The sequence below is a fragment of the Carassius carassius genome, chromosome 3 (assembly GCF_963082965.1).
Source record: "Carassius carassius chromosome 3, fCarCar2.1, whole genome shotgun sequence".
In the NCBI taxonomy this organism is placed as follows: domain Eukaryota; kingdom Metazoa; phylum Chordata; class Actinopteri; order Cypriniformes; family Cyprinidae; genus Carassius; species Carassius carassius.
Window position 1 is genome coordinate 14,493,984 of NC_081757.1, and position 25,275 is coordinate 14,519,258.

General features: G+C 38.0%; 1 protein-coding gene across 1 annotated transcript in view; it reads right to left on the reverse strand.

Moving 5' to 3' along the window:
- The window catches only part of igdcc3 (immunoglobulin superfamily, DCC subclass, member 3), a 74,624-nt gene that overhangs the window by 2,788 nt on the left and 46,561 nt on the right, over positions 1 to 25,275 (reverse strand). The window contains exons 3-9 of the mRNA XM_059530176.1: positions 18,757 to 18,901; positions 18,505 to 18,635; positions 18,292 to 18,429; positions 13,991 to 14,149; positions 11,988 to 12,153; positions 2,555 to 2,802; positions 1,203 to 1,367 (exon numbers count right to left, since the gene is read on the reverse strand). Coding sequence (XP_059386159.1) covers positions 1,203 to 1,367; positions 2,555 to 2,802; positions 11,988 to 12,153; positions 13,991 to 14,149; positions 18,292 to 18,429; positions 18,505 to 18,635; positions 18,757 to 18,901 — 1,152 coding nt within the window. The remainder of the gene's footprint in view (positions 1 to 1,202; positions 1,368 to 2,554; positions 2,803 to 11,987; positions 12,154 to 13,990; positions 14,150 to 18,291; positions 18,430 to 18,504; positions 18,636 to 18,756; positions 18,902 to 25,275) is intronic.

Below are 25,275 nucleotides of genomic sequence, written 5' to 3' on the forward strand. Positions count from 1 at the left end.
CATCGTATAGATTTTAAAATATTGCTTATTACTCATAAAGCCCTGAATGGTTTAGCACCTCAGTATTTGAATCAGCTCCTTTTACATTATAATCCTCTACGTCCGCTACGTTCTCAAAACTCAATTCGATAATACCTAGAATATCAAAATCAACTGCGGGCGGCAGATCCTTTTCCTAAACTCTGGAATAACCTACCTAACATTGTTCATAGGCAGACACACTCTTGCAGTTTAAATCTAGATTAAAGACCCATCTCTTTAACCTGGTTTACACATAACATACTAATATGCTTTTAATATCCAAATCCGTTAAAGGATTTTAAGGCTGCATTAATTAGGTAAACCGGAACCTGAAACACTTCCCATAACACCCTATGTACTTGCTACATCATTAGAAGAATGGCATCTACGCTAATATTAGTCTGTTTCTCTCTTATTCTGAGGTCACTGTAGACACCAGATCCAGTCTGTATCCAGATCAGAGGGTCACTGCAGTCACCCGGATCCAGTACGTATCCAGACCAGATGGTGGATCAGCACCTAGGAAGGACCTCTACTGCCCTGAAAGACAGCCGAGACCAGGACAACTAGAGCCCCAGATACAGATCCCCTGTAAAGACCTTGTCTCAGAGGACCACCAGGACAAGACCACAGGAAACAGATGATTCTTCTGCACAATCTGACTTTGCTGCAGCCTGGAATTGAACTACTGGTTTCGTCTGGTCAGAGGAGAACTGGCCCCCCCAACTGAGCCTGGTTTCTCCCAAGGTTTTTTTCTCCATTCTGTCACCGATGGAGTTTCGGTTCCTTGCCGCTATCACCTCTGGCTTGCTTAGTTGGGGTCACTTCATCTACAGCGATATCGTTGACTTGATTGCAAATAAATGCACAGACACTATTTAACTGAACAGAGATGGCATAACTGAATCCAATGATGAACTGCCTTTAACTATCATTCTGCATTATTGACACACTGTTTTCCTAATGAATGTTGTTCAGTTGCTTTGACGCAATGTATTTTGTTTATAGCGCTATATAAATAAAGGTGACTTGACTTGACTTAAGAAGTTTCAAGAGAGGGGATATGTTTTTCCAGTTAATTACTGCCGGCACAATTAACAACTTAAAATATCTGGGCATTATTCAATTATGCATAAAAAAGAAGCCTGTGTTTGCATGATTGTTTAAATATGTTTTTATACCTTCTCCCAGTGTGCTCTCCACAGCCGTCTCAGAGGCTTTGCTGGCTCCGCGGGACGTGTAAGCCTTCACATAGAAGCTGTAGCTGGTGGAAGGCTCCAGATCTCCGATTATTTGCTGCAGGGTCATTTTACTTACAGCCTCCTGGTACTCCATCTCTACTGGGTCTGATGGGAAAGTGTGAAGGTTGAAAGAAGGACAAGGAACCGTGAGAGACCATCATTATTCACCCAAAATGGTACGAGAGAGAACAACAAACAGAGAAAAATGCAGCAAGAGTGTCAAAGTAAAATTAAGGGTTAAATGCAATAATTGCCCAGCTCCTAATGTTGGCAGCTCACATTTATGCATGGAGTAAATGTTATACTTTCTCATTACTTGCCAAACTGCTGTAAGTGATCATATACATTATAAATGGCTCACACTCCAAAACATATCTCAGTAGGGCAGTGAGGCTTCCAGCTGATGAGAGATGCTACAGACTTATCAAAAATCTAAACTGCAGTGGCTAATAGTCATACTAACACTACAGTGAGAGAATGAGAGAGAAAAGAAAAAAGTGGAGCAGAGAACACTTAAGAGCACTTCAGCATAGGTCTTATATCAGCTGTATTTGCTCCAGCACAAAAAAAAAAAAAAAAAAAAACATCAACATGCAATTTTAAAGCTACCCAGGAGAGAGGGACTGATATGTGAATACACATCTATCCACATGCTGAGCTTTCAGGAAAAGGCTTCAGGCTTCTCTCTTCACCAACAAGTATGCTTAGAGGTTTGATTTCATTTGGGCTAAAACAGCTATTTTAAAATGCGTTTTAAAATATCACATAATTACTTCAGGGTTACAATCTAACAAAGATAACGCCATTGTAGCTCAGCTTCATCAAGCATGCATGCATGTTGATCAGACTACAATTGGCCTAGACCTCGTGCTCTTGACATGCATTTAATTCTTTAAACATTAGATTGCAAATTGTGTCATGTACATTCTGACAGAGAGAAAACAGCAAACACCATCTTTAGCTCGATTATAATGGCACACATAAACGTTTCTCTTTCCATCATGCTGTGTAGATATAAAATTCCACTCCAGCTGCTGGCAACAGGAAAAAAGCGTCGATTTGTTATCGACTCTAAATCTCGATGATTTCCATAATGAGAGAGCCTGGAGTGAAGACTGAATAAAATATGTATTTCATAACATTTGTGGAAATCTACATTTGCACTTTAAATAAAGTATTGATTTGCTGAGGAGCGTTTTACATTCAATGTTGAAGAAAAGCTGAGTAAATTAGATTTGATTTGATTCTTGCATGCTTGTGCGTGTGTTTAGGTTCATAAGCAGTTTTCCTACCAGCAGTCTTGCGGATATGCAATACGTATCCAATTATGTCCTGAGTGTTTTGGGTGGGCTCGTTCCAGGACACCTGAATGGAGGTTGGAGAAAGGACTTCTGCACGTACACCTGTGGGCATACCCGGCAACCCGTCAGCCCACAGCACTGTCAGACGGGCACTGGCCTGTGTGGAGCCAGCACTGTTCTCTGCAATACACTGATATATGGCCTCATCATCCTGGGTCACTCCATAGATGGCCAGAGTACTAGGAGAAGAGAAGAGAGAGAAAGACTTTTAACCTGAGCATTAGGGCTGCAACTAACGATTATTTTGATAATCGATTAATCTGTCGATTATTTTTACGATTAATCGGTTTATGTACTTATATTTTAGTTTTTTTTTCATTTTTTCCCCAAGTAAATTATTAATAAATGGTCTTTATCCTTCAGCATAGATTTTTAAGAGATTTTAACCATTTTGCACTGTCATATCCTAATCAAAAATATACCTGGAGTTGTTTTATTGTGTTAGTAATCCTTTGTCGAGCTCTTCTGCAATCAGAACACTGACCCATACTCACAAATTTCACAAGGAGATTTAAAATAATGTTTTCACCATGGCAGTCCTTAGAGCTCCTAAAGTAGTTTAACATCCCGAACAAAGCTTATTAAGGAATCTTTCAGAACATATTTTCACGAAGAATAAGGATAAAACAGAATAAAATTGCAGTGTATTGTATTTTATTATTTACTGGGAAACACCTTTATAGCTTTTGCTGTGAAATTGTAAACAATCCTTCGAATAAAGTGCCAATGGCATGAAACCTGAATGGAACTCACAATTTAAAGTAAAATCCATCAGAAGGTTGTCCAGAAAAAAAAATTGGACAGTCACACACAAAAAAACCTGCTGTGTGAAAAAGAGCAGTGAATACTTAGAAAAAAAGTGCATTTCAAATATCTTTAAACATTTACCTCTCTCATTCAGTCATAATTAGGCTGCACGACTGAATTTTGAACTGGTAAACGACAAACTGATCACAGAACATGTTTGTAAAGCTTTAAATGTTAACTGTTAAAAAGCAATGTTATCAGCTTTTACGACTAAACATTTGCAAACAACATTGTACTGGAGAATCTGCACAAATAAAAGTCTTAGGGGCCGTTCACATATCGCGCTTAAAAACGCGTGGAAAACGCTAGGCGCGCCGCTTTCTCCTTCTTTCCAAAGCGCTCGTGCAGTTGCGCCCCTGAGGCGTCTGCCTTTGATAAGCAACCATGACGTGCTCTCTCCTTGAAGACGCGGAAATTTCAGCAAAGGATAAATGGATTTGCAGCTCAAAAATCGCTTGCAGTAGCTCTGCTACTAAATTTATTTCAAAATGGAAATCCATATACAACTATGATCAGCTGTTCCTTTCATCTTGACTGAGCTTTTAACGTTGTTACGGGAAAGGATGAAGCTGATTGGTTAGTTCTTGTCACATGACCCGCGATGCGCTTGCAGCATTCTGAAAAGTTGAGATGTTTTTAACTCGATGCGGTGCGGTGTTGGAAATAACGAACTTGAGCGCGCAAAAGACGCGATATGTGAACGTCCCCTTAAACAGTTCAGTAGTGCAGAGTTTACAGGTTACTCTTCTGTTTTGAAGGCTCAAAGTAAAGTACTCCCAGTCTCCCACATCCCGCTAAATGCTGCAGAGACGCTGTTCGGGAAGCACGTGACATAAAACGAGGCCAGCTATTGGCTATTCGCTACTTCTCCTGCTGTACTGGCTGAGTAAAACCTCCGGTGGCTCATTACTGCCACACTTTGGTCACCGCAGATTTGAAATATGCACGAAATGAGCCGCTTACGGCAAATAAAAGTTATTTTGCAACGAATCGATGACTAAATTAGTTGACAACTATTTTAATAATCGATTTTTATCGATTAAATCGATTCGTTGTTTCAGCTCTACTGAGCATGGTTAATTAAATGTCAGAAAGCAGGGGTACATTCCAGGGCCCAGTTTATGGCGGGGCCCCTCTCTTTTCACCATAGTGGACAAAGGTTTGCTTTGCTACATTTTGATTGGATCTTGGTGGACTAATATAAGGAAACTGTCATCGCCATCAGATAAAGATGCCAGGACAACAGCCAGACACCTCTTAGAGGGCAAGAAGAAGACCTTTTGTACAAAGCCCGGAAGGACAGGACTTCTCAATGGTCAGAATGCAATTTCTGCCCTTCACCCACCAACAGACTGATTTCTAAGGTTTTGGCCTGTGACCACCATAAACATTTCGTAGGACCTCTGGACGCAGCAGCGGTGGGTGAAACAAAGAGAGATCACAGAAATTCATCTAAATCCATTCATAACTATGTTCTCAAACCTGCAAATGCATGCAAATTCAATTTCCCTCTATCATGTTTAGACTTAACGTGTTTGTAACATTGCCAAATGTATTCTGGTTGTGGTTTGGTAGATGAAAATGCACCGGTAAAACTTTAGTGACACTTTTCTAAATGTGGGTTTGGACTATGCAAATAAGTTCCCCAGGATGAGTACCAAAAGGGAAGGGATACTAACAGATCAACAAGTTCTGAGTCTGAGCCCCTCAAGGGTGAGACAATAACAGATACTCTCATTCTGAGTTTCCCATTCTGAGAGACTGAAACATCAATGTTCTGAGCCTCTGGCCAGTGGGAGTCTCCAGCTTGAGGCAGTAACAGATATGATCACGTTCTGAGCCTACAGCATGTAAAGAAAGAGATATTCTACGTTTAGAGTCTTCGTCCAGCGAGACAACAACAGATGCAGCATGTCCTGGGTCTCCATCATAGAGAGAAAAGGCAGATTGACCAAGTTCTAAGTCTCTAGTCCAGAGACAGAAGACACTCAGACATTTGCAACAAGGTTAAGCTCCGGAGAGCAACCCTTCACTTCAAGGTACTTTTGTTTGCGTGTTCAAGGCAAGGACCTTCTGCACCTACTCCAGGGGCACATCTACGTGTTCCACGTTTAGGACCCTTTGGTGCTCCAGGAGATCAGCACACTCCAGCGCTTCGTGTTTAAGGCTGTTGATATGGATTCCTGCTCCCCTCCCCACTGCATTGTTACCAACACAACGAGTGGAAGAAGTCACCGCCACCAGACTGCTCACTCAGTCGCAGAGAACGTAAATATCACTTTTCCAAACCCTTTCCAGAGACCTTGGCATTGTTGTGTGTTTACTCAGTATATGAAATTCTAATTTACATTAGATGTTATATAGCTGATGTCAGTTGATAACAAATGATTAATTTGTTTGTTTGATACGTAATAAGGTTCTTCACCTTATTTGTTTCAGAGTAGCAACAGTTTATCTTTCCAGATAACGTAGCTCTGATATAGCAACACACAACATATTCACTTGCTATTCCGATTTCATTTATGGTATTCATTTAGTAGTGGTTGATATCTCGTCTATCACTTGTTAATAAAATCTATTTAATTACACTTGTGTCATCCTTGTGCGAAAGAGGTTCTACAAGTTGGAGATCCCACCGAATTCTTAGCAGAAAATCCTACATAATAGGTCTCACCCATGCGCACTGACATGAGTGTCTAACCTTGTTCCCAGCGCAAATGATGTAACTGGCATGAATAAAGCAGAGGCTACAAACAAACCATATGCATCCACAATCTCTGGGTGCTCATTAACATGAAGCAAACCCAACCATCTGTCAAACTCCTCCCTCCTGAATCCTCCTCTTCACTTTCCATTCTTTCTCACTAGTCCTTATTTTCCCACTCTCACTCTTTCAGTGTAGTTTTTTTTCTTTTAACACCTTCTCCTTTGTGCTCCCCTTCATTGCTGGGGGATATGTTGATGGTGGAAGGGGGGAGCATTATTAGTGCAGAATATATAATCAGCTGTTTTTTATCTTCCATAATCCCGAGGCCCTAAAAAAAATGAATTTTTACCACTTAAAGGGCCAGGATATGGAAATGAGAGTCCTCAGCCTACTGTGACTTTTTTTCTAAGCTCCACCATCTTTTTTTTATGGTATATTTTCATGCGTTTGTGTTCTTGGACAAATGGTAGGGGTGTTATGATATTGCTGGGATATTATTCAGAGTGAATGGGAAAACAGAAAGGTGTTAATACATTTTAAAAGCCTGCAGCTTATAAGCGAGGTTTTTTTTTTTTTTTTTTTTTTTACATCCTAGTTAGACCCAGAGATTATGGTCCTTTCTTTTACATTCTTCATGTCTCACCACTAACCTCAAGCAACCTGCCACATCTTTATCTCTTGTACATGTACACCCCAGACACATGCAGCAGACACTAAACGCAGAATACTATGCAAAATTCAAAACTTGCTTTCCTACATTTACTGTACCAAGCTGTGGATGGAAGCAGATCCATTTCTTTTTTCATCTTGATAGTATGAGATGGGCTCACATTTGTCATCAGGTTACTGAGGTCAGTTTTGCTCAGTGAGGTGCAGCTGACTCAATTTCGATCATCTCAACTGGCGATAACTGGTGGTGCATTCAGAATGTGGTAAGAGGTCACTTTCTCTCAGTTTGATGGGATGCATCTTAACCCAAACAGTTTATTCCATCGCAATCTTAGAAAAAAACTAAAGAGACCTCTTTAACTAGGCTTTTGTAGCAAAGACTTTTCTGCACTTACACTACTGTTTTTTTATTTATGAAAATTTGATATGGTAGTGCTGCTTATTAGCATATTACATTCTCCCTTAAATTAATCCTTTCTGCTTGTATTATTATCCATTGTAAGTTGCTTTGAATAAAAAAATCTGCTAAATGAATATATGTAAATGCTAATTAGTAAGACAGAGAACACTCTTCTCTGCCAAACTGCGTCTCTGAACCATGTCTTTGGGTGCTACCATGTGCACCAGCTTGAAAGGCTTGCATATTACGTATTAATGTATGGAGTGTTTAAACTACCTGTAAAACATGCTAACAGAGCTCTGATGGAAGAATCTATTAAATCTCTATGTGAATGAAGAGGGATGGTTGACAGTTTCAGACCACATCCACTTGTTTTGTGAAATCCCCACACACAAATATAGCTGCCAATAAAAATCCAGCTGTTTTGAAATTCCAAACCAGCATGACATGCCTTCACAATATACCCCCCAACCTTGGGCTCTATGGAACAAACTGTCAGGCATAATGTCATAATGTCATCGTAGCTCTCTGGGGAACAGTGCGACATGTATTAGTCTTCCTTCAATCATCTGAGCAGCACAGTCAATGCCTGTTATGTAGCAGCAAAGTATTTGTTATGGCCAATAAATTGCAGATATTAACATTTTATATAATATTTTGGAAAATAAAGTAAGCCGTTTTAAACATGATAACAGTTAATTTAAAAATTGCAGCATTATAATGCGCAGTATGAAGATAATGGACAATCAGTTTAATATTTACAAAAGATTACTATAAACTAAACTAATATTGTTTAGTAATAACTAATAAGATTTTCTTCATGTGAGCACAAAATGATGGCAAAGGTATTTTAAATGCAAAAATAGAGGAGCATGCAGAATTAAATCCAATACTGGCTGTAACCAATACATTTGAAAAACATTATTATGCACTCCGATTTGCAATTTATCTGCTTACTACAAAAGTGTTGTTTGAAGATGAAAAGCACACAGTTTGCTGGGACCATTTGCACCCTCTCTATACGTCTATACATTCCAGCCTCTCCTCAGATTGACAGAGAGCATCCTGAGATGGAAGGGCTGCTATTCAGCTCACTGAGAGCATGTTTGCACAGTCATCACAGGGCAGTGCCTCTTGAATGGGGTGGTCACCCTCATTCACAGGCCCCTAGAGGAGAGAGAGATGGAAAGACGAGAAGGGAGTGGGAAAAGGGAGTGTTAGGTAGGGGAAAGGCATATGAAGCAGGGGTGCTGAAAGCTTGGTGGAAATGACTGATTGCAGGAGAGGTCAGATGTCAAGGCCAGAGCTTGCTCCATTGTGCATGGGCTGAAGAGAGGGTAATGACCAAGAAGTGCATAATGGAGTTTAAAAAGGGGCAAAATGAGAAAAAGAGAGGAAAGAAATAAGGGAACTGTTTTTGTCTTCTCAGCTGCAAAACATGGAACATTATCAACATAGTTCTTTAAAAAAAAAAATTAGGATAAAAAAATAAAAATCTCAATTTCTTTTTAAATTCAACTTAGAAGACAGTAGAGACTGGACAGAAATGTAGGTGAAAAGTAAGCTAGATTCAAATTTACATCCATGAGCCTGTGCATACCCCACTGCACTGTGTCTCATTTTAGCAATGATAAAACATGATGGGCCAAACTTGAAACCAGGGCAAAAAAGACCCTCGGTGAATGAACCCCTCTTTGAAGTACACAACACAAGATTACAGATATCAAGCACAAACGCAGCTATAATACGCATTCACACATGCATATATGCGCAGCATAATAACATAATATAACATAAAAATAACATAATAACATAATATATAACCACCTTCAAAGTCCTTCTAAGAGCTGGCCGGTGTGGTGTGATTTGACTGCAGGTCACTGTGGCATTTTGATTACTGCTGTAATAGTGTTTTATGTTTATGGAGCAGGCAGTGACCCCACCCTCTGCTCCTGCAGCTACTGAACCGCATGACCTCCGCTCTGCCTGCAGCACACTAACACATGTCTGCAAACCTGCACGGATATAGAGTGCGGACTCTGTATCTGTAACTGTTTGACACGTTTGATTCAGTATTAAATTATGCAATTATATAATGAAATCAGAATCTTGTTAAGATTCTGTTCAAGGGGTCATCGGATGCATAATTCACTTTACAAGTTGTTTGAACATAAATGTGTGTTGGAAGTGTGTACACACATTCACCCTATAATGATAGAATTCCACCCAGGTAGAATGACGTAGTTCTGCAAAGGCCGCTCTCATGATATCTGATTGACAGGGCAGTCTTACATTAGACCTGCATTAGACCTGAGTGAGCTGTGATCAAATTGCCTTTCCTAATAATGTGCTAGTTAGCATGTTATGCGGCTAAATGTGGCTAAAGTTTACAGCCTGCTTGTCACCCTAAGGAAGAGAAGAGTGCAGTGACCAGAGCTCATTAGCATTTAAAGCAACATTCAAGGAAATGGCTTGCTATGAACAGAGCTGATTTTAACCATGTAAAAAGGGTGTTTTTTTATACTACCATTGAGAAATTTTGATCAAAGTATCTTATATACTTTTCATTAAGACGCTAAAGAATCATATCAACTTGTGGGAAATGGGAATCCAAAGATCCCTTTAAAATACATTGTAGATTACATTATTTCTGTGAAATTTAGGGATGCACTAATATTGAAATTTAAATACGGATACTGTCCAACAGTTGTTATGGCCAATGACAAATAAATAGCTGATTATAAAACTAAAGAACTCAAAAAATTCAAACAAACTCGTTCTTGTTCACAAATGCTCTATACTCTACAGTACTCTGACAAGGAGAAGCTAGTCAGTTTGCACATGTCGTATGTGTATGTTTACATGTCACTGTAAGCATATGACACATGTTTGGGGAGGCAGCCTATATGTGAGCTCTGGATTAATGTGTGCACATGCAAGTTTGTTAAATGTATAATCAATTGTCTCTCTGAACCACTTGAAGGTCAACATCTCCCTGTCTGTCTGTGAGGAAGCTGGGTTGCCTGTTGGCAGGCAGAGAATCCCCCAACCAACATTGATAAACACACAACTTCCACTATATAGGCTGCTTAACATGCTTGTGATGTTTCCACTCCGAAAAGCACAAGAGTTGACAATAAAACAACGTTAAGGTGAATTGTGTAATTGTGTTCGATATGCTCTCTTATCCCAGTTTAATGTGCAGAGCAACAATCACATAGATTTATTCAAGAGAGGTGTATTATTACTTTTCAGAATTATGATATTCCAGCGGTAGCTGTTGAAACAAGTAAAAGAATCCCACAGAGTGTCATTTAGTAAAGAAGCACATGGCTCATACAGCGGTCCCAGCAACACCAAGATCATGGGTTCGATTCCCAGAGCTAAACTTATAAAAGAAATACTTTCAATGTAAGAGACGAAATATTCATAATTAAAATTCTATGAAAATGGAAAGATTCACACCAAATGACAGTGTACATTTATAATAAACAGAACATTTTAGTCTGTTGGTGTGTGGATGCGAATGCATTTATCATTATAGTTATCATTCTTGGTGAATAACTCATAACCCTTATAAAACCACAGAACATCATGACATGAGCAACACTCACATAATAATTATTATTATTACTCATTTATAAAATGAGTTTTGCAATTCAGTTTGGTCATTCAAGAGATGCAAGCAAAAATCACACACACTAAAATGTACAGTGAAACAAGATTACACAATTTGTCTGTAATCCTTTAAAAATACACAGAACTGATGTTGTGTCGCACGTGTGGGCCAGCAAGAGGAACAGACGGATTCTCTGCTCACTGCTCCACTTTATGAGTCATTTAGCTAATTGTGCTGCTGCTCAGAATCAGAGATTCCAACTTATCCACTCCTGAGTGCCTTCTCTGCCTCCCTGCTTCTTTTCACTCCAGTTAGGCCATGCCTGTCCCAGCCTTTTTGTCTTTCCTGACTGATTTCTTCTAGCAATGAAAAGTAGCTCTCCATCTTTGCCGTTATAAATTTTAACCTCGATGAAATTGATTTTCTCTCACATCGTGAACATGCTTTTTAACTACAACAAAATCCCAGGCAATAAAACATTTATAGCGATAGACAAGAAATCACTTTAATTTACAAAGACATAATCATAACCAAAAGAGCAAAGAAAAAGCAAAGATAAACAGAAAGCTGAATGTCTTTGTATTGTGTCTGTTTTGCAGACACAATACGTTCTAGATCAGAAGAATGTGTGACGATGTGTCATAATGACCTCGACAAGTGGCGTCCTAACGTGGTTGTCACAACACTGTAGAAAATGACAACCAGCAACTTTAAAATGTCCTTCAATGACAGAAACAGCAATGGCCTTCACTAAAGACTTCTGTAAATAAAGTATATAATTATAGGGAGGACTTTTTTGTCCCAACAAGATGACATCCAGTAAATAATTTGAATTAACTGTATAATTTACACTCAATTTGTTATTATTGCGTACTGTTTATAAAGTACTTCAATACTGAGTTGCCACTATTTGCAATAAGTAGGAAAAAATTGCAGAAAATCTTGCTATTTTGAAATGGTTTAAATAGAACTTATAGCTACCTGTATAGTAGCGTATAATTGAAAATACTGCTATTTGCACAGTGTAAAATAGTATCCATTGCTATTTACACTTAGTGCAAATAGCCACTGCCTAAAAGAAAACCAGTTCAAAATATGAATCAATATATCAATAATATAAAAATATCTAAATAAAATTAGTATATAAATAACACTAGCTCACCTGTTGCTGTTCCTGAGTTTGACATGGCCATCGGGCTCTAAGATTTGTCCATTTTTCAGCCAGGTGATCTGTGGGACTGGCTCACCCTGGGCCAGACAAGTGAAGATGGCAGTGGTGCCCACCGGGCGAGCAATAGACTGAGGGGGCTGCACAAACTCTGCAGGGGCTGTAGACACATACAGAGGAAGAGAAAGCAAGAGATGATTAGAACTCTATTATTTGCAATACAAAACGAGAGATCATTAAATAAAAAGGCTCAACATTTCTGAAACTTGTTGGAATGTGATGTCTTAGTAAATTCACTAGGTGACTGCACTAATATTTCCATTTTTACCCAGTTCCATTTCCATATGCCACATATATGCTATTAATGACAATAGAAGTATTAGAAGAAGAAAACCATTGTGCACACAATGCCAAGAGAGGGATGGAGGGAGGGAGATTGCCTGCGTTGCTTTGGCTTTATCACATTTATAATGAATGTACTGTGAGAGCAGTGGGTGGTAACAGGAATAAACTTAGAGAAAGCATCAGATTAACTTGATTAGGGCAAAAAACAAACAAAAAAAAACAACAGATTTCACAGGCCCAGGAGAGGAAACTGACAATCCATTAATGACACAGTGTGAAAATTATAACTGATTAAGCGCTGCAGAACAGATGTGGGGGGCTTGGAAGGGATACTTGGACCGTATACCTCTTTGAGCCCCCCAGAGCATCCTGCTACCCCCAACCTCACCAGATACCCTCCTCCTCACTCACCACGTGGCAATGCTGCCAGCTGACACAGAACGCAGCTAATCCAATAGTCATTTACTGCTTAATTAGGACACATTTAATCTGGGGAAATTTGAAATTGCTGACTGATTAGAAGCCGTTTGCTCATTTGTATCCATTTTAATTACCATCTCACCTTCCATATTCATTCAGGGTGCAATGGCTTTAAATATTAAAGTCCTTTAATCGGCAAGTGTTGATCTTGCTCTCAGTATCTCTCCTTTATTTTCAGTGTTACCAGCTTCTCTCTATAAATAAATGATAAGAGAGGTTCTAACTGCTCTCAGAGGTCCGTCCAGTGCATCTCACAGCCCTGCAAATTAGTGCTCCCTTTTTTCTTCTCTTATCCCTGAGAGCACAAGAGAGCGAGAGAGAGAGAGAATGGGGGAAGGGTTGAGGCAGAAAGTATTGATGTACCACTGTGATATATCATCTGAGACATCGCTTCCTTCTTTTCTTATCTCCCCTTTTCTCTCATTTAGTTCTCTCCTGGGATTTTTTTTTCTTCTTACTACCAATTCTTTACATTAAATTTTTTAAAACACCTCTTACTCTCTCTCCCTCTATCTCTTTAAGGTAAATGAAGTGTATTGCAGTGAGCAAAAGGCTGCTACACCATCCGGCTACTAAGATCATATCAATTCTCAGCTACACCTACAGTGCTGCTCCTGCCATCACGGTTTACAGCCGATGAGATTCAGTCACTAACGTCAAAGGCACTACCAGCATGAACATTTGGATGTTGTATGTAGTGTCACTCAGGAGATATATATATATATATATATATATATGTAAATAATTCCATTCTTAGTGCAGTGTAGATACACTTAAAACTTAAACAAGACCATGAACTGTTGCAACTGAAATAAGCTGAAGTATTGCAATTAGTAGCACTGAAATAAAGCTATAGAAATATATTTACAAAAATCTAATAAAATTACAAAAAACACTACAAAATTACTTAAAACTAAAACAGAAACTATACAAATGTAAAAAATATATATATACAAAAGTACATAAATTACATAAATAACAATGGTGTGCAATCTCTCTTGTATTGTTGGTCAATATGATTCTTTTATTTAATAAGTCTGGTTTAAATTCACAAAAACTCACAGATTTTAGAGGAACTTTTTTGTAGTATAACTAAAAGTGTATTTTGACTAATTTAAAAGTTATAAAAAAAGTTTGCAGATTTGGGTTGTTTGTTTCAAAGAAAGAGTCACCTTGCACAACCAGGCGTCCCTGAGCAGTTCTGCGTACACGGGTTCCTGGCTTGTTGGCCGCACAGACGTAAACCCCAGAATGCTGAACTCTGACATCAGAGATCATCAGGTTTCCTGTTCCTAGAACCTGGATACCCTCAACTCCTATTGGCCGGCCATCTGAAAGAGAGTTGAAGGCATAGTGTTGACAAAGACAGACAAAAGACAAGAGAATGGGTCATAAAGAGAATTTCAAAGAGAATTAAAAAGATCAGTAGAGGGAATAAATAGAAGCATTGGAGAGAAGATAGAATCACATGCTTATCCAGCCATAAAATCATTTCCTGCTCCAGAGGAACTAAAAATAAATTTCACACGACATCAGAAGCATGTGATGAGCCTCAGAATTTAAAAGCACCGGTTAAATGTGACTAATTATGGAGCACAAAGCACAATACGTCGTTCTGCCCTTGGGCGAGGAAAATCTTAAAAAAAAGGAAGAGTCAGAGAGAATGAGAGAGAGAAAAAACACCTCTCATATATATATATAAAGTGTACAGAGATAAAGTGAGGGTCTAGAAACATTCGGACATACGAGACGACCTATGAACACCAGTGACGCAGGATATACCATGTTACTATGGATATCTCCCATATATATGTAGAACATGAGCACTGAATCATCTCACTCACTACAGCTGCAGTTGGACACTCAGTGAGGAAAAGTGAATAATAAAAATGAACAATCCCACTAATCAAATAATCCATTCATATAACTGGCCTCTCATTCTGTTTTGTTAATGTGTCTATCAAAATGACATGGCAGACACATTGTTAGTTAGGGTGCAGTTCACATATCACCGAATTTAATTGACTGGCATCTGTTGTGAGTTGCACAAACATTTCCACTTTTCAGTCAGCAGCTGTTTGAAGCTTCTCAATCGGGTTTCACACAGTTGATGATAGACATTTATCTGTCTTTAGAGATCCACACTTTTAGTCTTTCATGAGTTAATTAACATGTTCAATGAAACATCTGAGAGAAACAGACATAAGTGTGTGTGCGTAGAGCATGTGCCTGACAGACCCTAGTCAGAATAGCAGCATATTTCATTTCTGACAGGAATAAAAATGAGGCTGTGAGAGTGAAGTTAATATACAGTGGATTGTACAATTACATTTAACAACATGCTAACTGATCTGCTGAACAAAAACGATGCAAATAGTTTCAAACGTTTTGAAGTGATCTAGAATCTCTATTCAGGGCATGTCATCTGTAAAAACGGTCTATCCTTAGCTTAAGGTGGTTAAGATGGATTTGGAACATGATAGACAGTTTCTGCAGGTCTTCCAGGTCAAAACCATAGTCATTTCCTGAAAAAAAAAACGAATTAAACATTTGATTGCAGATTTCACCAGCTAGTCTTGCGGGAATATAAAGACTGAAAAATGGGTAAAAGGGATACAATTAAATAATAAATACATTTTAAATCTATTCAGCGATAATACATACAGATATTGAAGAAACTGTGAAAAAAAAATTTTTTTTGATAGCAAATCTGCAGCCATTGCACATTATTGGATTGTTGTTGCTTTGTGTGAATATTATTGTCCATGTTATTATTCTTACGAATGTTTTGGACCACAGGTCCAAATCAAACTCGACTGTAAGAATGACACTGGGATGAAATTAGTAAATGGGGACAGATTTTAGGTTGCAGATGCTATCACAGGCTAATCTATTCCTCCTTGACATGTTTGTATCATGTTTTACTTGCCAGGCCTTTCGTCCCATAATGTGTGCGCTTACAGTTTGGTGTGAATCAGCTTGGATGTATGCATTTGAGCAAACTGAGTTTAGGAAAACCCCTGGTTCCTAAAGTAGATGACATAAATGCAGAATGGCATTAATCACTAACTGCTGGAGATCTATCACATTCATTACTAAGCTTAGCCATGATTTGCTCCCGTTGTAATCTAATCCAGCAAAATCCCATTGTGTTAGCAGTTAATTCCAGCAACATTGCAGAAGGTAATATCCACAATCTGATTAGCAGCCATCACAGGAAGAGACCATCATTTACATTCTTAATGGGAGAATCACATTAGATAATAGCTGGGAGAAAAGAAGGTGTTGAGAATGGATTATTATACAAGTGTGGGAGTCACTGTGAAATCTTGCTTGAGAGAGAGCGGTTGATATGAGTCAGAGAATAAATGTAAGTAGGATATTTTAACCTTAAAATACATGAATATGGTCTGAACTGGTTATTTAAATGCAAAGACAAAATGCTACAGGCCTCAAGATGGGATGATTCAGAAGGAAAAATATTTTCCTCATTTTAATTCAGGGACACACACACACACACACAAATCCAGATATAAACATGTTCCAACAGAAGAATGACATCAATCACTCTAACACCACCTCAGAAGTAAAGATGAGACACTTTTTTTATCTTCATTATTTCTTATCAAGATAAGAGAGACAGATGTGGCAAAGAGCGTTCAATGACCAAAATTGTCTGAAACCATTTTCAAGCGTGTGGCTTCAGAACTCGGAGCACACTTAAAAAAAAAAATTAAGCTATTTTTTCACACAGACACCAATCTCACTGTACAGTATCAGCCAATTTGATCTGCGAAATCCATGTCTTAGCAGGAGGGATGACAGAGTTTCTTTCACCATTACAAACCATTTGGCTTCAGTAGATTGGAGTTTAAATTACTTTAATACAGCCAGCTTTTTTAAATAGGGTCATATAATCAAAAAAAGGAATTGTCTGGATCTTTTGAACTAAACAAGACCGATGTACTAAGCCAGTAATGTTCAAAGGTTTGGGGTTGGTAAGATTTCTGTGATGTTGTTGAAAGAAGCCTCTTATGCTCAACATGGCTGAATTTATTTAATCGAAAACTTGGTAAAAACAGTAATACTGTTAAATATTATTACAATTTAAAACATACATTTCCTATGTCAATAAATTTTAAAATATAATTTATTACTGTAATCTGAATAATTATTACTTTTTTTTTTCATTTTAAAACTGAATTTTCAGCAGCCATTACTCCAGGGTTCAGTGTTACATGATCATTCAGAAATCAGCCAAAAATGTTTGATTTGGTGCTCAAGTAACAAAGTAACATCTGTTATTATGAATGTTGAAAACTTCTTGGGTGAATGGAGGGTTCTTGCTTACTATTTCCACCAAGAAACTGCTAGTGAATCAATCATGACAAGTAATCATTTGTCAAGTAAAAAAACTAAACAAAAAAAAAAAAAAACCTTTTTTCCTGTGAACCTTTTTTTTTTTTTTTTTTTTTACAGTGTAGTGTACTCTAACAGTGGTTTTTAAACCCTAGGTCGTTGCCCTCGGGTGGGTCACAAGACTTAAAAAATGGGTCTCCAGAATGATTTCAGGAAAATGTTTCTGAGCCGTTTCTGAGATAGGTTGTTGTTTCGAATGTTATGACCTCACAAGCGGTTTTATTGACTATTTAAATGATCGATTTAATGAGATATATGTTTTATTAAATTGTTCATATTTTTTTACATCTTCTGATATTCATTCAGAACTGAGGCGAATACAGTGATCTCACGCTACATTAAAGAGCAGAAAAACATTATTGTTTGTACTTTGTGACAAAACTGAAAGAATTTAAATGCTAAGATTTGTGTTATATTAAAAGCAGAGACACTACAAAACATGCTGCAAACACGCCTGTGTGCTACAAAAAGGCTAATCAACATTATTATTTCCAATCATTTATACCATAATATAAAGGGGGGAGGCGGGGGGCTTGACTTGCTATGCCACTGATTGTGAAGTATGTTTTTGACCGTACAATTAGACTATAGATTCCAAAAGAACATCATGGAATAAAAAAAAACATTTATTTTACGTTCTACTGAAGAACGCAAGTCATACAGATTTGAAAAAAACATAAGGGGGAGTAAACTATGACAGAATTTTCAGTTTTGAGTGCCTTTATGCCTTTAATTCTAACTAAATTACTAAAATAGACACCTTAACTAATACCATTAACAGACTTTAGGGAGAAAAATAAGATATGTCAATAATTTAGGACCTAATTAAGAGAAGGTTATCTAGATACAGATTTATCGGCTCATTTCTTCTCATCTCTGTCCTGCATCATGTTACATTACCTTGCTGCCATTTCTCTTTTTTAGTTGATTGGGTATTTTATAGTCTAATAGTGTGTAGTGGAGAGCATATTAAAACTCTCTGCAGCATTCCTTCTGGGGCTGCGCTAGGAGAGCCACTCGAGGCAATTTAAAGAGAAACTTAAATGAGTCTTACCCAGCCTACTCCACGAAACAATTGGGCGAGGATAACCCGTGGCAACACACTCCAAGATGGCGGTCTGGTGAACTGTGAGAGTGAGGTTTTCAGGGCCAACTAGGATCATGGGTTCTTTGTAAACAGATGACTGGGAGCCTACAGGAAGTAAAAGGTAAAAGAGAGTTACAGAAAGAAAATGATCTGGAAAGACTCAAGAATTTTTGAGCATACCTGAGACTGTAAGCTGTGCTCCTGCGCTGTGTTTGACTCCCGCACTGTTGTGTGCGACACAGCAGTACATACCACTGTCCTCAGGGCGAACACCCGTTATCTGCAGCACACCCGTGGGCAACAGAGTAAATCTGCACAGAAAAGACAAACATAGACAGGCCCACAGTGAGAGGGAGACATGTATGTGCCAGTAACACTGGGTACATCGCTTTAAATGCCATTGTGAATAAGCATATGGATTTACAGTAGTACCTGTCATCAGAGGTATCCACGGGACGCCCGTCTCTTTCCCAGCTGATGACTGGCTCAGGCAGACCATGGATTTGGCACTGAAATCGCCCAACACCTCCCAGCTCTGCACGCACTGAACGTGGCTGCACATGAAAATCTGCCATTGCTGAAGACAAAAGAGACAGAGAAAGACAGATTACTTTAACCTATCAAACACACATTAAGGTCATCCACGTAACTGCAATTCAAAATACCACCACCTGAACACTTAAAAAGAACAATATGCAAATCCTCACAGAAAGCACAGTTTACAAATGTAATGAAGTAGAGTAGGACAAAAAAGCTTTCATTTGGGCCTTTCAATCTCCCACCATGTCATACTAGAACTCTTCTCTACCTCAACTTCTCAAAACAAAGTGATAGAGTACACAAAGAGCTGGTCCAGATAATTAACTATACAAGATCCAAAATACAAGATCTGATGTGCTCTGATCTATTCACATATTTAGAAGTACAATGTTCATTTGATGCTGCAGAAAGAATGACAACACTGAGAAATATGTGGCAGGTCTTTGAAAATTCCAGTTACCGTAAATGTATGCTCAGGCATACAATATAAATCTTCAATTCCAATTTCATTTAGCTTAATGGACTGCTTTTGAAGAATACACTACCATTCAAAAATGTACGATTGGCAAAATAAATACTTTTTTATTCAGAAAAGATGCATTCAGTCGATCAAAATGTGACAGTTAAGACTTGTACACTGTTACTAGAGATTTCTATTTTTAAATAAAGGCCGTTCTTTTGAAAGTTCTATTCAGCAAAGAATCCTATAAATAATAATATTAGCAAATGTTTATTTGCACCAAATCAAGCACACAGTATCACGGTGATTTCTGATGAATCATGTGACACTAGAATAATGGCTTATAAAAAATAATCTTTGTGACAAGAATAAATTGTATTTTAAAGTATATTATACATATATTAAACATATTTTTAACTGTAATAATATTTCACAATATTACTGTTTTACTGTATATTTGATCAAATAAATGCATCCATGGTGACTTCTTTAAAAAACATTTAAATTATCTTACCAACCTGAACGGAGTCTTTTTTAAAAGATAATTATATATATATATATATATATACACATATACTGCATGACATTCCATGTTTAAATTAGGATTCAAATATCTTGATTTATTCGCATGGGACTGAATTATATGACCTCAAAGTGTCTGCAGGGACTGAGTGGACAGAGGAACACTACATTACACATCAGTAAAAAAACACACACAAAAACTCCCTCTGACGAGCCAACAAAAAAAGAAAGTACACAAACACAAATCTACACTGTTTACTGATTCCATAACCAATCATTTATTCTTTCAAAGTTCTTACTTACTTGCATTGCTCAAAGACATGAAATCAAACAAAAGTGTGCATCTGTGCATGGCCACTGAGTACCAGAAAAAGCGTGTGAGCATTTGAAACAGTGCATACAGATGGATTGTTATTTCAGCACTCAGATGCCGCTCAATAAAAGTCCATCTATCTTGCAGGAAAAGAAAAGCCAGAAGCAACCAGTTACAGTATGATGATCAGGATTTGGACCCTGGGAGTGATTTTCCAAAGCCTCTCATTGGGCTGCGGCTCACACAGCGTGTCCCGCAGGAGCTCATACTGAGAGAGGGCTGGAGATGAGGGGAGGAGCTGGAAACACAAACACAATTAGCACGAGGTCTGTCTCTCCCGCAGCCAATCACCGTCCTCAAGACAAGTGCTCTTATTTAAATGTTGGTCGTAATTAACTTGAACCAAGCGGGACCGTTCGGAACACTCTTAGCATAACAAGAGGGCTGGGCCCCTCCTGCGTCCTCTCTCACTTACCCCTCTGTGTTCTTTTTGTGTCCTACTGATATACTTGTTCCAGCTAATCTAGTATCATCGAGCTCAGAAGGATCTCCGGGTGGTGTTTGGCAGCTTAAACTCACACAGTGGTGCTTCTGTAACTGGTCGTTTTGTATTGTGTGAGTCAAAGAAGGCAAGCAGAAGCGAGAGGGAAAAAAAGCATTCTCAGAGAAGGAAGGGAAAAAGGGCTCCCAGAAAGGCATCTTTTCAAGGCTTTCACACATATCTCAATGATTGCCTCTGCAGGAGATGTGAGACACAGAAAGGAAGGCATAAATCGAATAAATCTGTCTCTATCTGTCTCCCCTATTTCTATTTTTCTGCTTTATAACTCCACTGTGATTTCAATCAACTTTCCCATTCCATTTATTATTTACTGTGTCGGTAACATCTCTCTTTTTTTAACAACATCACGTCTAGGTCAGTGCCACTCTTTATGGTGTGGAAATTGCATGCTTCACAAAAAGTCATTGTATTTACTCACAATTAATGACACTGCAATTCATCTGTTTCACAACCCTACTGGAAAAACCAAGTCAATATAAGGCTGAACTTGTATTTTTAACATGCTTTATCGCTGGTCAAAGTTGGTCTACAACTACCAAACATAACCAGTTTCATCAAGTCTGTGCACTGCCCGAGTCAGGCCCAGCCAGCTGGTAGGGTACTTGTTCAACCATCTAAAAGAGCTTGGTCAAGGTCAAGGTCAAGTTTATTTATATAGCCCTTTAAAACAGCATAAATGCTGACCAAAGTGCTGCATAACAAACAAAACATCCTTGTACAATACAATTTAAACACTAATAATAAAATATGAAAAGAAACCAAAACAAAAGTAATAAAATTAAGACAGGAAACATCATGCAATTTAAAACAATATTTAAGACTAAAAAAAGTAATATTCATTTAACAATTAATATCGAATTACACATATGCCTGAGAAAAAAAAGTATGTTTTAAGAGAACATTTAAATGTAGAAAGAGCAGAGGAAAGTCTAATAGACAAAGGTAGGGAATTCCAGAGCTTAGGACCAAGAACTGAGAATGCTCTGTCACCTTTGGACTTAAGTCGAGATTTTGGAACATGCGGTGCTTAATTTGTAAATTGCGAGGTCCCGGAACAAAACGGGGTAACGAATCCGGCATGTGATTAAAGAAAGGAAAGGTAACGGAGCAGTCACGCAATCACATTGGCGGACCAGTTTAAGTGATTAAGAGTGTGCATCAGATGCTTTTAGGGTCTGTAACCCCATGAATAACTTGGAAATGCCATGCAATTTTAAAACAGCAAATTCCAGGCCGAAAAAAAAAGATTTCGAAAAAGTAGTTTTTTTTAATTTTATTTTAGGAATTTTATTTTACAAATCTCTGTATAAAAGAGTTATATTTAGTCAGGTCCTAAATTTAGGTGGGGGAGTGTGTTTAGCTATATCACATGGTTTAATAATTATCCCAGCTTTCAAGTTCATAATGAGGGAAATCCTGCATTTTTTCAACATAGCATGTAGGTTTGAGTAATAAAATAAATCCACACAAACTATAAGATTAAATCAGTCATTCGAAACCAGCTTCTCATCAGCGCATCTTGTCTGCACTACAGCGACCTGCTTTCATTCGCATCTCGGGACAGCTGAAAGAACTGTCACTTGACTAATCGGGTCAAAAAAATTATAATGGATTATAATAGATATTTGAAGTCTGGATAGTTTAGAGGGTGTTTAGTCTGGATACACTAAACACCATCAAGTCGCTCTTGACAAATGTTTCCACCAGCGCGGCAATGATTATTATTTTTCATCACTAATTGATGGATGTCTAAAATATAAAAATAAGGAGAAGCCTAAAATCTATAATATTCAGTGATAGCGTCTGTTCAGTTAAAACTCAGAAACTAGATATTAGTAACTACTTTGAATTGTTAAAAGTTACTAGAATAAGTACTATAGTATTTAATAAATAAATACCAAAAAGGTACTGTTACAGATGAGGTAGTGCTAAACGTAAAACAACGGGAGAGAAGAGGATTTGGAACAAATAAGGAGTTTACTGATGAGGAAGGAGATAAGGTTACATTTACAATACATTCAACAATGATCAACGACGATATCAACACATCAATAATGCTAAACAACATTACGATATTCAACAATCACGGACCAGGAGAAACTGAACAGAACGGGTAATTATACACACAGAAGGTAATGAGGGAACTGGAAACAGGTGGGGATCAATCACTTAACTAAAACAAGAAAAGGAAGGTGACCAAATAAGGAAACAAAGTTCAGAAACGTGACAGGTACCAGGATATACTTTGGAGTAATATATGAACCACAGCTTCCTATAGAATTGAATGGGAATTAAATAGGAAAAATGTGAAATTTTGTTAACAATTCAATTATAAGTCACTACTGGTAGGCCACAAGTAGCAAATTAATAAATGCTAGCATGTACTGATCCACAGTATCAAAAGCCACACTTAAGTCCAATAATAGAAGAATAGTACAGTTACCAGAGTCTAACGATAGTAAGAGGTCATTTACTACCCTCAAAAGTGCAGATTCAGTACTGTGTTTAGCTCTGAAGCCAGACTGAAAAGGATCCAGAATGTTGTGTCTTGGACCAACTAAAGTCAACACTCATGCAACATTAAAGTTGTGTCAAAATAGAAGTAGCAACAGATAAGTTCTACCATATTTTGATGTACATAAGAGTAAAATGGATTAAAAAAAAAAGAAAATTAAAAATTTAAATTAGGATGGGGACTGTTCTATGGATGTTCTACCCACTGGAAGAAGATCCATAATTTGTCACCAAAGACTAAAAGATTAAGATATAAACAGGTCAAAACTATTCAATATACTATTTGATATAAAATTATTAACATGCATTTGTTCAGTGTTTAAAATGATGTAAAAACCTTTAAGCCTAAACCTTATTTATTACTGTAAGCATAAAATAATAATGTGTAATTTGAGCTGCTTTAATGAATTTCAGATTTGCATCATTTGTTCTTGTGTATTCATTCACATTATGTCTCATATAACATATTTTTCAAATATATGCAATCAAAATCTTCTTACTGTCCGGGGTCTTGGAGATCACAGGCAAACACGGGTATAAGACGAACAATCATGCTCTTTTGTGCAAAATAGCATTAAAAATGCAATTAATTTGCAATTTTATGTTTTGACCAGAGATGGCAATAGACAGGCCAAATTGGCACAAAGAGGGGTTCTTCCAGTTTATGTCTTATTAGGTTTGTCTCTTCCTAGGAATCAAACCAATGGCCACACACCACTGCTCTTTCAGGTACAGGAACACGGCAGAACAAATTCCCCTGCAACAAATTCCTGAAGGCGAGTTATGAGTATTTTTTTGTATTTGAGGCATCAGAGTGGGCCGTTTCTACTGTGAATGTTTCCGGAGTTATGTTTCATCAGGTCTTCTGCTTTGAGCTTTGAGCTTCTCATTAGCAAGCACCCTTGCGTTGCTTCAGCCCCAGCACCCTTCCTCACTCTGGCATCGGCACATCACTCAATTTCACATGTAAACACAAACAGTCAGGGCTGAGAGTGTAGCGGCTGAACCAGTGGGGGTACTGGAGCATATTGTATCTCTCTGTGAACTCCTCCTCCCTCCCCGTCCTTCTGTTCTCCTGCACTCTGTCTCTCTCTCCTTGTTTTCATCTCTTTGTCTATTGGTAGTGTTTCAGCATCAATGCTTCTGGGCTGTGTCCTAATGAGAGAAGTGGCATTTCCTGACATGCTCCAACCTCTCTTTTTCACGGATTCACAGCGAGCAGCAAGCTGATTAAATTTTAAACAAACATTCCTCACAGCCTCAACCATCAAGGCGTTCTAGTGCTAGAACAAAGCAAACAAAGTATTCAAATCTCAGATTTGTTTTATTGTCTTGCATAAATATGTTATTTATTTACTTTGATACCTGACTGCTACTTTTATCTTTTTATGTAAATGATATCAAAAACAATAATAGAAACATTTTACTGGAAGTTCAAAAAAGCCAGTCACACACCCACACCTTTATACGGTACATCTGAGAAAGAGACAACAATATGATAGTGGGACCCCCTGCGATGCTCTGTCCTTTACTACGGAGTTCCACAGAGGGTCCAGCTGTAGCCATGGAGCATCTGCCATTAAAACACAACCACTCTGAGCACCACGGCTTGGTTTCTAATCAACAAAGCCTTGTCTAGAGCAGGTTACTACCGCAGTTATATACTCTTGAGACAATTAGCAGAATAACCGTCACTACTGGTGACCGGCAGCCTCCCCCAAACATTCAGTGGTCAAATGGTGGCTTAGAGACACCTGTTAAAACATACATACACCCTGTGATCAAGATCCTATTTTCAAATGCCACCAGTCCAGTTTCGACTTTTACAAACTGTTGTTACGGCTGTTGGACAGTGTTTTCTCTACTTCCTGTTGGCCTTCTGTAGCAAATTGTAGCTCCGTGTAGCTGTTTTTATTTTATTTTTTTCTCTAGAATCTTTATCTTACTATCACTCTCTGTTTTTTTAAAGTGGTAAAATATAACTTAATTCACACCATATTTCTGATATTATCGATCAATCTTATCAGATTAACTTTGATC